The 13868-nt window shown below is 34.4% G+C and overlaps 1 protein-coding gene across 1 annotated transcript in view; it reads left to right on the top strand.

Annotated features, from left to right (window-relative positions):
- LOC150098754 (ovochymase-2-like) overlaps nt 1-13868 on the top strand; it is a 115376-nt gene that overhangs the window by 33587 nt on the left and 67921 nt on the right. The window contains exon 6 of the mRNA XM_090405743.1: nt 146-273. Coding sequence (XP_090261869.1) covers nt 146-273 — 128 coding nt within the window. The remainder of the gene's footprint in view (nt 1-145; nt 274-13868) is intronic.

Genomic DNA, 13868 nt, shown 5'->3' with positions numbered 1-13868 from the left:
ATCTCGTTATTATTGTCACTTCGTAACATCACTGCTGCACAACACAAGTCAATTTAGCAATTACTCCATTGATATTAGCAGTTATCAACAGCAGATACTGAATCATTGATATCAGAACTTATGTCGTTTACTATTTCTTCCATAGGCTCCTTCAGGAAAGCGATTAAGGGTTGACTTTAATGAAGAATTTGATCTTCAACAAAAAAAACCTGGGTGCAACGAGGATTTCCTAATGATTACCGAAAACAGAGACTTTAAACAAGAAGGTCTAAGGTAATATATATTTACATATATATATATATATATGCATATATATGTATAGGAGATTGAATCCGCCACTCAGTCTCCAAACCCTAGATAGGAATAAAGTCCTCTCATACTCCCTATAAGGGAATTAAAGGTGTTAGCTAATTTATTTAGTTTAAAAAAAACAGTCCTGTGTAGCTCAGTGGAAATGGAACTTGGTCATGCGAAATCAGGCTTAACGTCAAGTCTAGTGGTCGACTGGAGGAACTTTTCCTAAGACTTTCTTCGACCGATATCCGAGTTAGTCGATCACAGGAACGTCCAAGCGTATTTTATCCTCCTAGAAAATCGGGATCTTTACCATGTGAACTCAAGTAAATCGATCATAGTATCCACATTATTTCAGACAGAAACATATGTTGTTAAGGTTAGGTACCAAGAGATGGCAGCACGTGTTTGTGAGCCTCTTCCACGGTGACTGTTATTACTGGCACATGTCTATCATACGACTATGATAGACATGTGCCAGCTATCTCTGCTTGGCTACTTGTGGAGATTGAACTGCCCACTCAGTCTCTAAAAGCTTCGTAGGGTATAAAGGCCTCGCCTTCTCTCTCTCTCTCTATATATATATATATACAGGGTGTTCGGGATAAATTTGACATATTTATAATTAATTATATTTTTCCGTAAGTTACATGTATTAACACACACTTCTCTTCATTTAAAAGTTTGGACCTTTCTTCATTCACATACAAGATGTCAGAAAGGATGGATAGCTGGAACCCACCTGAATCATGGAAGAGAATAACTTGTATCATGATGATTCGTGCCCGCCATCAAAATAAGGATATTACGACTGCTGCCCAATGCTCCCTGAATACAGTAAAAACAATCAGGCATGAACTAGAGACTTGCAATGGTGACTACGAGGATGTAGCAAGAAGAAAGATCCCTAGCAGACGATCTGATTGCGTTCGTACAGCAGAATTCCTCGCAAATCTGCAGGAACAGGTGTTGAAGAACCCTGGCATTGGAATTCGGGCTTTGTTCGTGGAGTTGCTAACTGTAGTCAAGCCCTGGATAACAAGGGTAGGCAATGGTAGGCCGTATGTATGGCAGCAGGATTCGGCCCCTTGCCACACCTCTGGGAAAAGTCAAAAATGGTTGTCTGAAAATTTCTACGACTTCACCAGTCCAAATGTTTGGCCTCCAAACTCCCCAGACCTTAACCCCATGGATTATTTTGTATGGGGCGCAGTTGAAAAAGACACCAATCGCACTTCCAGTAATACAAAAGCCCAGTTAATGGATAAAATTAAAACAGTTTTTGCGGCCCTTCCCAGGGAGACTGTAGCATCAGCTTGTTCGAGGTTCCGAAGCAGAATTGAAGCTGTGATCGATGCTAATGGTGGTTATTTTGAGTAAATCTTGTTGATAGTCTTGTAATTAACTCTGCCTGTAATGTTTTTTTGTCAATTCATTAAATTTAATAGATACAAAGAAGATTTTCTTTTTCCTTACGAAACTGTCAAATTTATCCCGAACACCCTTTATATATATATATATATATATATATATATATATATATATAATATATATATATACAGAGCCCCCTTATATATATATATATATATATATATATATATATAATATATATATATACAGAGCCCCCTTATATATATATATATATATATATATATATATACTGTATATATATATATATATATATATATATAAGGGGGCTCTGCTCCCCTGGCACCTATGTTGACCAAGTCCCCGAGTTCTGGACTTTTAAGCCAGAGACGTGACATAGAAACGTTTCAAATTTCGGATTACCTTTGAATTTTTAGCTCAGCCAGAATCTAGCGGCTGTGAATGGTTATTGTGTCAACCTATGCAATTGAACGTTGTCACTTGTCATGAGTTGAGTGCTTTTTGTATATGATGGCTGTATTACAAACAGCTGTTATACACATGTTCTGGAACTGAAAATTTGAAAGTGGATGATAGAAGAAAAAGCTAATTGTTTTTTGGAAAGGTTTTTAACGGTATAGAGATATTCTTATTTTAGCCTTCGGAAGCAACTGACAGCAAAATATCTATCTGGTGAATAAAAAATAAATGTTCTGTGTAGTATAAGACGTTGTTGATCTACAACAAAATACCAGCATATGAGAGATTGATAAGACAGAAGAACCGCTGATACAAAAAAAAAAACCTAAGGAATGTAGGATTCTCAAAATTGTTGTTAATTCTGATAATGACTGAATGTTATGTATGTCGAGTCTCAGTAAACAAAATAAAATTCTTGGAAAATGGAGAGAATTATACACAAACGCGAGAAACAAGAAACACACATAACATATACAACAAATTTTATGAAATGACTTGCTGCCGCATTAAACCATATTTATTCTAGCAACACTCTCTCTCTCTCTCTCTCTCTCTCTCTCTCTCTCTCTCTCTATAATTTTTTTTTTAAATTATGCCATCATAAATTCACTTGTTCATGTTTAGACTTTATGGGATTGTTCTATTAGCTCTACCCAGCAACGTATAAGGCAAACACATCACAAATGATAATTATTAATAATTCGTTTACCATTAATGACAGTGTTTCTACTCACTCTTATTCATACCTATTCTTATATATTATAAATGATGGCTCACATATTTCCCTCTTTGAGTATTTCAAATATACCAACCAAACATAGCACTCTGGCTGCTTGTATAGCTCAGTGGATGTGGCATTTGCCAACCATGGTGCTTGACTGCACGATGGAAGATTTCTTGGTTTCGAATCTAGTCGATGACTAAAAGAATTTTTTCTAAGCTTTTTCAACTGGTTCCCGAGTTAGTTGATCTCTGGCATGGGCAAACAGGATTTTTCTCCCAGAAACTCTCGTTTTTCGTCCCGTAATCTCAAGGAAATCGACCATAGAACACACTTATTTCTGACATTAAATTTGACATCAGGATTGGTGACTACGAGATGGCGATACTTGTCGAGCTATCTATCTTCACTGTGTGCCACTTAATTAGTGATAACCTTGGTTAGGCTATCTCTGATTGGCTGCCAGTGGAGATTGAACTGCCCACTCACTCTCCAAAAGTTAGATAGGTATACATGGCCTAGCCTACTGCCTATATACAGGAATAAAAGGCATAAGCTGATTTTTTTTTTGAATTTAGCATTCTCCTTCATTGTTGTATTCTATTTAATACTAAAGCCAACAGATTCTTTTCCCACTCTATGCAGAAGACCAATTAAGATGAGCGCTGATGCGCTATGCACTCTCAAAACTTTCATACATCAATATAAATGCAATCACACAGTGATGGGCGGCCGCAGAGGTGAAGGGTGACGGATCCAGTAAACGTTCCACAAATTATAATCGTAAAAGTGATTGAGATATGTAATCTTACCCCTCGACCCTGGGATTCTTTTTCTGTATTAAACTTTTATAATGGGTTGGCCTGTTTTGACCCATGGTGGAGTAGCCACAGAACAAATGTTTTATTGCAGCAATAAAACACGTTCCTGTTTTTGGTTCATCTTTTTCTGATTTGTGAAAAAAATGTTCATAAGGTACTGAACAGTGATCAGTGCATGCTCTCTCTGGTGTCTAGTGAATCCCTGGGTGAAGTGTGAATTGTAAATTTATAGTGAAACAAATTTAAAATACATTTTTAAAAGGTAAGTGTATGTAATTTAATATTATTTTACTTGTTAGTTTTATGATTTATTGCTTTTAGACATTAATTATTTAATTTAGGATTTTGGAATTAATTAATTAGTTGATTTTTAGTAAATGCGTTGATCAATTTTTTAAATATTAAATGGTGCTAAAAACTGTATTAGTTCCTAATACGTTTTTCCCCAAGAATTTAAGATCATTAAAATCGATCTAAAATGTAAAATATGTATTTATAAGTTACATCGACAAATAATTACATCAAAAAAAGCTAAAAGACGTTAATTCATGTAATTATATAATTACGTAAATAATTATAAAAATTTATTGATGTAATTATTTATCTCCAAGATTTGCCCCCCCAGCAGAACATTTTCTGCAGATGCACATGCATACAGTCAAATTGACGTAATATTTGTAGCACAGGTCGCATAACTAACAAGACAGCATACCCAACCAAAATATCAGTGACACGTGGCAAAAAAATATAGATTTAATGACTATAAAACCGAGATAACATATAAAGATTTTAATGATAAATACTACTAGTTTCGGCATATAGCAGCCTTCTTCACGTATTTATAAAGGAAAAGAATACTAATAAACAAACTGGAAATTACAGGTACAAATTGCCTCACATAATCGAAACATAAAAAAGTTATATTTTGTCAAGTTGTTCCAACTGGCGTGCCATTGTTTGTTGCAATTGTGCGTGTAGGTTCATGTGAACGCCAATATTGAATAACTGCAGCAGGGCTATCTGGGATGTTATAACTTAAATTGTTGTTTGAGTGGACCGGGTTCAGTAGGATTTCCCTTGATTCTACGATTTTCCTTTCAAACTCATCATCACCGCGAAAGATATTTTCTGATCTATTCCAGCATACAGAGTGGCTTTGTTTATCATCATTAGGATTAATTGAAAAAAGAACATGACTGGATAACGCAGTTGCATGAGATCTTTTGTAAGAGATGTCTCTCTTATGCTCTTCTATTCTTTGTTCAATAGATTTGTTAGTTTGACCAAAGTATGGGATATTGCAATCGCACCACAATTTATATTCTCCATGGTACTTAAGGTTGTGATGAGGAGGCTTTGGATGGCTGATTAGAGAACGGATTTTTGGAAGTGTGGTGAAGAAGGTCCTGATATTATATTTTTAAGGACTTTAGCTATTTTCTTAGAGACTGTGCTAATGTATGGAATGGAGATGCTACCTTTAAAATTAATAGTCTCTGTTGTGCACTGCCTAGGAGGATTCAGAAGAAATTTCTTAATCGTTTTTTCAGAGTATCCATTTTGTTTAAAAATAAGAGTGAGGTGATTCATTTCTTTTTGTAGTTCATCTTGTTCATTTAAGAGAGAACGTGTTCTGTGTCCTAAGGTAGATATAATTCCAAGTTTTTGTGGTGGAAAATCATGAGAAAGATTATGCAAATATCTATTGGTATGCGTAGGTTTTCTGTACATAGAGAATTTTAATCTTTCAGAGCACCATGTAAGCATAACATCCAAGAAAGGTAAGGAGTTATTACTTTCTATATCAGCAGTAAATTTTATATTAGGATGTTGGATGTTTAGATGACGAAGAAAATCTTTGAGAGATGTGTGCCCGTGATTCCAAATAATGAATATATCATCAACATATCTTTTCCAAACTTTTAGTTTAAATGAGAAGGAAGATATGGCTTTCTTTTCAAAATCTTCAAAGAAGATGTTAGCTAGCACTGGGGACAAAGGGTTGCCCATTGCCAGGCCTTGTTTTTGTTGGTAAATGGAATCCTGATATCTGAAGTAACCAGAATGAAAGCAATGCTTTAATAAAGTGAACATTTTTTGGATAATTTGTCCTGTAGTAATGTAAGTACCTCGTCCGTAGGAACGTTAGTAAATAAAGATATAATGTCAAAACTAGCTAGAATGTCATTTTCATCGATGGGAATATCTTTAATATGAGAAACAAAATCTGTGGTGTTTTTGATGAAAGATGAAGATTTATTTGAGAAACACTTGAGGTACTTTGCTAAATATTTTGAAAGTTTATATGTAGGTGAATCAATTTCTTCCACAATTGGACGAAGAGGGATGTTTTCTTTATGAATATTTGGTACTTCATAGATGCGTGGGATAAGAGGATGTAGAGAGCGTAATGAGAGGCGAATGTTATGACGAAGTTCACTCGCAGTCTTTAAGAAGTTATTTGTACGGTTTTGTAATTCTCTTGTAGGATCTTCCTGAAGAATTGAATATATTGAACTATCTTCAAGTAATTGAAGCATTTTGTTGTGGTAATCTTCAGAGTTGACGATGACTGTAGAGTTGCCTTTATCTGCAGGTAAAATAATAATGTTACTGTTCTGTTTTAGATTTTTTGGGGCTTTTCTTTCAGCCACTGAAATATTATCTGTTGGAGGTTTGGCATTATTTATAATGAAAATCGATTCAATGCGAAGAAGTTTCGCCAAATGATTAGGAATGAGTGAACTTGCTTTTTCTATTTTTGTAAGAAGAGATTCTTTAGGGATAAATTTTGGTGAGGGAATAAAATTGAGACCTTTGCTAAGAATATCCGTTTCTGCATCCGTTAACATATGAGAAGATTTGTTCACTACAACCTTTTCAGGATTAATACGGGCATCACTATGACCAGATCTGTTTTTTGTCCTTATTAGATTATTAAATTTTGGATAAGAGTATATTTATTCTTGTTTTGTATTCGTGTTGCTTGTGCTTCACTGTTAATGATAAAATCATGTAAGGTTGCATTATCCATAATTTCTTCAAGTTTTTGAGTTAAATATCTTTTAGTGCTGAACAAAAAAGCTAAACAACGTTTTGTGTCTGTAATTATTTCGCTGAGGAGATCCATCTTAGCTTTACGATAGATTCTTTTAGCGCGTTCCTTTGTTATATTTTCTTTAAAAGAGATGAAACTGGGAAAAACTGTATGGAACTTACAACGTTTGAGGAAAACTAACCTGTTTATTTTCAATCCTATTTTCTTCAATCCTATTTATCCCTAAAGAATCTCTTCTTACAAAAATAGAAAAAGCAAGTTCACTCATTCCTAATCATTTGGCGAAACTTCTTCGCATTGAATCGATTTTCATTATAAATAATGCCAAACCTCCAACAGATAATATTTCAGTGGCTGAAAGAAAAGCCCTAAAAAATCTAAAACAGAATAGTAACATTATTATTTTACCTGCAGATAAAGGCAACTCTACAGTCATCCTCAACTCTGAAGATTACCACAACAAAATGCTTCAATTACTTGAAGATATTTCAATATATTCAATTCTTCAGGAAGATCCTACAAGAGAATTACAAAACCGTACAAATAACTTGTTAAAGACTGCGAGCGAACTTCCTCATAATATTCGCCTCTCATTACGCTCTCTACATCCTCTTATCCCAAGCATCTATGGAGTTCCAAATATTCATAAAGAAAACATCTCTCTTCGCCCAATTGTGGAAGGAATTGATTCACCTACATATAAACTTTCAAAATATTTATCAAAGGACCTCAAGTGTTTCTCAAATAAATCTTCATCTTTCATCAAAAACACCACGGATTTTGTTTCTCATGTTAAAGATATTCCCATCGATAAAAATGACATTCTAGCTAGTTTTGACATTATATCTTTATTTACTAACGTTCCTATGGACGAGGTACTTACATTACTACAGGACAAATTATCCAAAAAAATTTTCACTTTATTAAAGCATTGCTTCCATTCTGGTTACTTCCGATATCAGGATTCCATTTACCAACAAAAACAAGGCCTGGCAATTGGCAACCCTTTGTCCCCAGTGCTAGCTAACATCTTCCTTGAAGATTTTGAAAAGAAAGCCATATCTTCCTTCTCATTTAAACTAAAAGTTTGGAAAAGATATGTTGATGATATATTCATTATTTGGAGTCACGGACACACATCTCTCACAGATTTTCTTCGTCATCTAAACATCCAACATCCTAATATAAAATTTACTGCTGATATAGAAAATAATAACTCCTTACCTTTCGGTGCTCTGAAAGATTAAAATTCTCTATGTACAGAAAACCTACGCATACCAATAGATATAAGCATAATCTTTCTCATGATTTTCCACCACAAAAACTTGGAATTAAATCTACCTTAGGACACAGAGCACGTTTTCTCTTAAATGAACAAGATGAACTACAAAAAGAAATGAATCACCTCACTCTTATTTTTAAACAAAATGGATACTCTAAAAAAACAATTAAGAAATTTCTTCTGGTTCCTCCTAGGCAGTGCACAACAGAGACTATTAAGTTTAAAGGTAGCATCTCCATTCCATACATTAGCACAGTCTCTAAGAAAATAGCTAAAGTCCTTAAAAATATAATATCAGGACCTTCTTTACCACACTTCCAAAAATCCGTTCTCTAGTCAGCCATCCAAAGCCTCCTCATCACAACCTTAAGTACCATGGAGAATATAAATTGTGGTGCGATTGCAATATCCCATACTTTTGTCAAACTAACAAATCTATTGAACAAAGAATAGAAGAGCATAAGAGAGACATCTCTTTCAAAAGATCTGATGCAAGGGCGTTATTCAGTCATATTCGTTTTTCAAATAATCCTAATGATAACCAAGAAAGCCACTCCGTTTGCTGGAATAGATCAGAAAATATCTTTTGCTGTGATGATGAGTTTGAGAGAAAAATTGTAGAATCAAGAGAAATCCTGCTGAACCCTGTCCACGTAAACAACAATTTAAGTTATAACATCCCAGATAGCCATGCTGCAGTTGTTTAATATTGGCGTTCACGTGAACCTGCACGCACAATTGCAACAAACAATGGCACGCCAGTTGGAACAACTTGACAAAATACACCTTTTTTATGTATCGATTATGTGAGGCAATTTGTACCTGTAATTTCCAGTTTGTTTATTAGTATTCTTTTCCTTTATAAATACGTGAAGAAGGCTGCTATATGCCGAAACTAGTAGTATTTATCATTAAAATCTTTATATGTTATCTCGGTCTTATAGTCATTAAATCTATATTTTTTTCAAATATATAACAACCGAGTAAAAGCTGATCATCATATATATATATATGAAAGAATGATAATTAACTCGGTTAACATATATATTTTTATGAAGAATTAAATCACTAGAACCGAGATTTAAGTAAAAAGGTTTTAATATAAAAACACTACTAGTTTCGCCCTGGAACAGTCATCATCAGGTGACATTATAAAAGAAAATAAAAAGAAAAAGCACTAAACCCTGAATGCTAAAAGACTATGAACAACATACAGAGTCCTATACATAATTAGCATGAAAACGTTGTACTTGTACGTTGTTAAGGGATATTACATCCCACATCGTTTCTTAGCCGAATAAGAAACTCAAAGAGTTTCATGCCGAATATAGTAGAAACTGTATAAAGTTCGGCGAGTCCAAGCGTAAGCAAATACCTAGATACTGCAGCAACTGACCCTTAAGGTAGTGCAAGCTGAGGCAACTCATGCCTTAGGTGGAGCAAGATCCGATCACTATTCTTAATATATACACATAATGTGAACTTAGCTCCTAGGAGCTGTATTACTGTTCTACATTATGAGATAAGGTCACTACCTAGACCGGTTTCAACCTTTATTGAGGTCTCATCAGTTAGTAGATAGAACTAGTTAATATCAAGTTTGTAGCGAACAGAACTTACAACCCTTCTGTGAGTAATGATCGGATCTTGCTCCACCTTAGACATGAGTTGCCACAGCTTGCACTACCTGAAGGGTCAGTTGCTGCAGTATCTAGGTATTTGCTTACGCTTGGAATCGCCGAACTTTATATAGTTTCTACTATATTCGGCATGAATTCGGCTAAGAAACGATATGGGATGTAATATCCCTTAACTTAATCAAGTTACATGTCGCTGAATTGAAGCCTTTGGCTCTTCATATATCTAATAGTTGTAGTTGTATTTAAAGCTGTTCTTTCGTTTGTTGCATTGTTGGTAGAGTGCGTGCTTGCAGCATCCCGCGAACGCCAGGACATGATTACAGCTGAATGACTATCTGAGAGGTTGTAGCTCAAGTGATTATTTAGATGAACAGGACTAAAGATGATTTCTCTAGATTCCACGATTTTTCTCTTTAGTTCATCATTGCAACGGAAGATGTTAGTAGATTTTTCCCAGCAGACGTTGTGACTTTGGTTTTCATCATTAGCCGAGAAAAGGATATGACTTGATAATACACTGGCCTGATTATTATTATTATTTTTTCTTTCTTTTATAGTGTCACCTGATGAAGGTTATTGCAGGCCAAAACTAGTAGTAGTTTTATATTAAAACCTTTTAACTTAAATCTCGCTTCTAGTCATTCAATTCTTCATAAAAAAAAAAAAAAAAAAAATATATATATATATATATATATATTATAAATTAAATCACTAATGCAACGATATTTTTCTGAGATTATAAAACAATATTAAGATTAGCATATTATTATTATATTGGTATCCCTATGGAGTGAGAAGACACATTGCGAGAGACCCCAACTGTCAAACAATATCCTTCATAGCTCTTCTTGAACTCATTTAAAGATGAAGCACACCAACTGAGTCAACAATGCAATTCATTTATTCCCCACACCACACACAAAAATCTAGTTCTCAGACCCAACTACACTCTTCCTTAATTTCCAAGGATGGCATCTTATTCTTCCTTCACTATCACACAGCTGAAATATTTCCCCTGCATCAATATTATAAAAACCTTTAAGTAATTTAAATGCTTCTACCGTGTCCTCTCTTCTCCCCTGTCAGCCAACCTATATAATCCACAAGCCCTCATTCTATCAATGTAAGGAACATTTTTTACACCACTCGCCAAATTAGTCACTCTCCCCTGAACCGTCTCCACCACTTCATCATCTCCAAGGAATTCAGTCGACCAGACTTGAGATTAGTAATCCAATTGTGGAAGTATCAACGCCTTATAAAGTGGATTAATAACTTCTTTATATCTTGATGTTAGTGTGTTCTTCAATAACCAAGTAATCCTATGTTCAATCTTCGAAACCTTAGCAATGTGTCCTCTGAAATTCAACTCCCTATCCACTAAAATCCCCAAATTTCCCTAGCAGCATCAATTATTTGGAGTACCATTCCATCAATGTGGTACACAGCTGGTAATCTTTTAACTCCAAAATGCATACCCCACCTTTACACTTTTGCATTGAGCTAACATCCGTTACCCTTTGCCACATTTTTCCAGCTTATTTAAATCATCTCTGCTCCTTTATACATAAACTTCTGGTGTCTCTTCATAAGCCATTCTCTTATTCATATTACTAGTTTAGTATCCATTCCCAATTGTTTTAATTTGAGCAACAGCATTCCTGAATTTAATCCTGAATTCTGACCTTAACCAACTTTACCAATACTTTTACCTCCACTCTCGAACATATCGAACAGAGATTCAAGTGCCCAATGAAGTCTGAGATGAAATATATATTTGTGCTGCCATAATCAGAGTCTAACATGATTAGAGAGCTTCAGATAATTGAACTTGGTAGTTTGGATAATAATTCCTGACCAATTTGAGTACAGAAAAATTTGTGTGTATTGAACGTCAAAGAACCTAGTGGATGCGATGAGAATTAGTCTCTCTTTCTCTCTCTCTCTCTCTCTCTCTCTCTCTCTCTCTCTCTCTCTCTCTCCCCATCGGAAAACTCAGTGCCAAACAGACCACACACACACACAAGCAGTCAGATGAAGATATGCTGGGTCTCCGTGCTGAATCTTATCTTTAGTTGAATTACGTTGAAATAAGTTGAATTCAACTAAAGATGAATAATCATTGATACTTCATTTGGAATTGCAATGAAAGGAATATTTTCGAAACCGCTACAGTTACACCTGAAATGTATTAGGGAATAACTGTTTTGAATATAAATCAACTAAAAAATACAGGGGATAAAAATACTATAACACACGGCACCATGATATTTTCAATAACATAATAATGGGAAAAATCTGACGTCCTTAAAAGACTTTCTTTAAAAGGAATGTCAAGTTTGGAACACCTAAAATTTGCTGATATAAAATTAAACACAAAATAAGGGCATCGAAAGTGCTTTAACTGTGAGCCAGTTTTTAGGTTATGCCACTTTAAGGCAATTTTTTCTTAGACTGCTTGAACGTCTGCCAAGTCGTATAACAATGTAACATCACGCGACTCTTTCTACTTTTAAATGATCAATTGTTAGTATTCTACCTTGTTTAAACAGTTCTTGTGAAGCCACTGAAGATAGTCTCTTATTTTCACACGGAAATATTTGACAAATATTAAAAACATTATTGTGTTAACGTGTTTATAATAGCAAAGTATAACAGATAAATTTGCATGTTGCCGAAATGTTTTTATTTATTTACTATAAAATATTCGAATTTTTCATTTATTATACTGCATTTTTAGCTTAAATAATATTTTAAGTTTAGATTGTTTTTAACCAGATGTTCTTTATTTATATATTTTATTTTATTTTATTAATTTTCTCTAAAAAAGTTTGTTTACCCATAACGAATTTCGGTAGATTGCATTTTTATATTAAATCAACGAGCAGAAAGTACGACAGACTGATGATTAATGATCTTTAATATGTAATGCGTTTAACCTATTTCTTTTATATTTAAACGTATTTACTGTACGTGTATTATATATGAATCAGTATAATCTACATTATTAATATTTTCGAATTTCAGGTTTTGTGGAACCAAAAGGCAATCCTATATAGTATCTCTTGGCAGTCATATTCTGGTAATGTTTCGATCAGATTGTTGTTTTGAAAGCCGTGGTTTTAATATACCTTTTAGTATTATTCATGAAAGTAAGTTTACTATTTTATTTTTCCAGTTGCAAACCTAAAATGCAAATGAAAGTTTAACAACACTACTTAATTATATCCCTTGTGATTAAAATGTATTATTCTAAAGAGCTTACATGCAAAGGAATCGCCATTATTCCTTAAAATTATTAATAAATTAGTAATTTATATGAACATCACATTTCTATCGATTAGCAATAAGGATAGACAGAGCAATTAGTTACAGAGTGATGAAATAATTTAAATTTCGGTAATGCATTTAAACATAAATGAAGATGCATATCACATTCTAATTGAACCCACTTTATTTGTGTTCTTAATGCTGTAACGCAAACTTTCATTAAGGAATTCCTACAGCTTCGCTTGATACTTCGCTATCCTTAAGGTTGCACAGTAAATTGTGTCTGAAATGTGCAAAAGCTTGTTTGTTATCTTCAGGAATTGTATCTCTGATGGTTATCAAAGATCCAATTACTAAGATTACATCCCTTAAGATTTAAAAATATTTGCATAAATTAAAATCAGTTACCAGAATAAATACAACTAAAGTTTGAGAAAGAATCAATCCTTAATTTCAGTGAACTGCACTTTTTACTTTACACATAGACATAGCCAGTGGCGCACCCAGGGAGGAGGCCAAGGAACCCAGCCCCCCCCCCCATCCCCACCCCCCCCAAAAAAGAAGAGGAAAAAAACACTAGAAAATCTTCCAAAAATCTTTTCCTAATTAAAATTATATTTTTTTAATTTATATTGCGTCCTGTCTTCTATTTCTATACTACTTATGACTTAGCGGTCACATAAGATGGGAATACTCTATAGCTCTTAGGAATCACTACCACTGTTGAACACGAGGCGAACGAAGTAGTGCTCTGTCGGACGGAGCGCTACTTCGTTTGCCCGAGTCGGACCAAAGGAGATCATGGGTTATCATGTATTGGCGATCACTGCAGATACTTAGTAAAAGGTGTTATGCAATGCGTAGTGTGTATTCTCAAATCGTATACTGAACTTGCCCCCCCCCCAAGATTAAATCCTGAATGCGCCCCTGGACA

The sequence above is a fragment of the Typopeltis vanoorti genome, chromosome 15 (assembly GCF_054136105.1).
Source record: "Typopeltis vanoorti isolate ZY-2024b chromosome 15, IOZ_Tvanoo_1.0, whole genome shotgun sequence".
NCBI classification, from domain to species: domain Eukaryota; kingdom Metazoa; phylum Arthropoda; class Arachnida; order Uropygi; family Thelyphonidae; genus Typopeltis; species Typopeltis vanoorti.
This window is presented reverse-complemented; position numbering and strand designations above follow the sequence as displayed.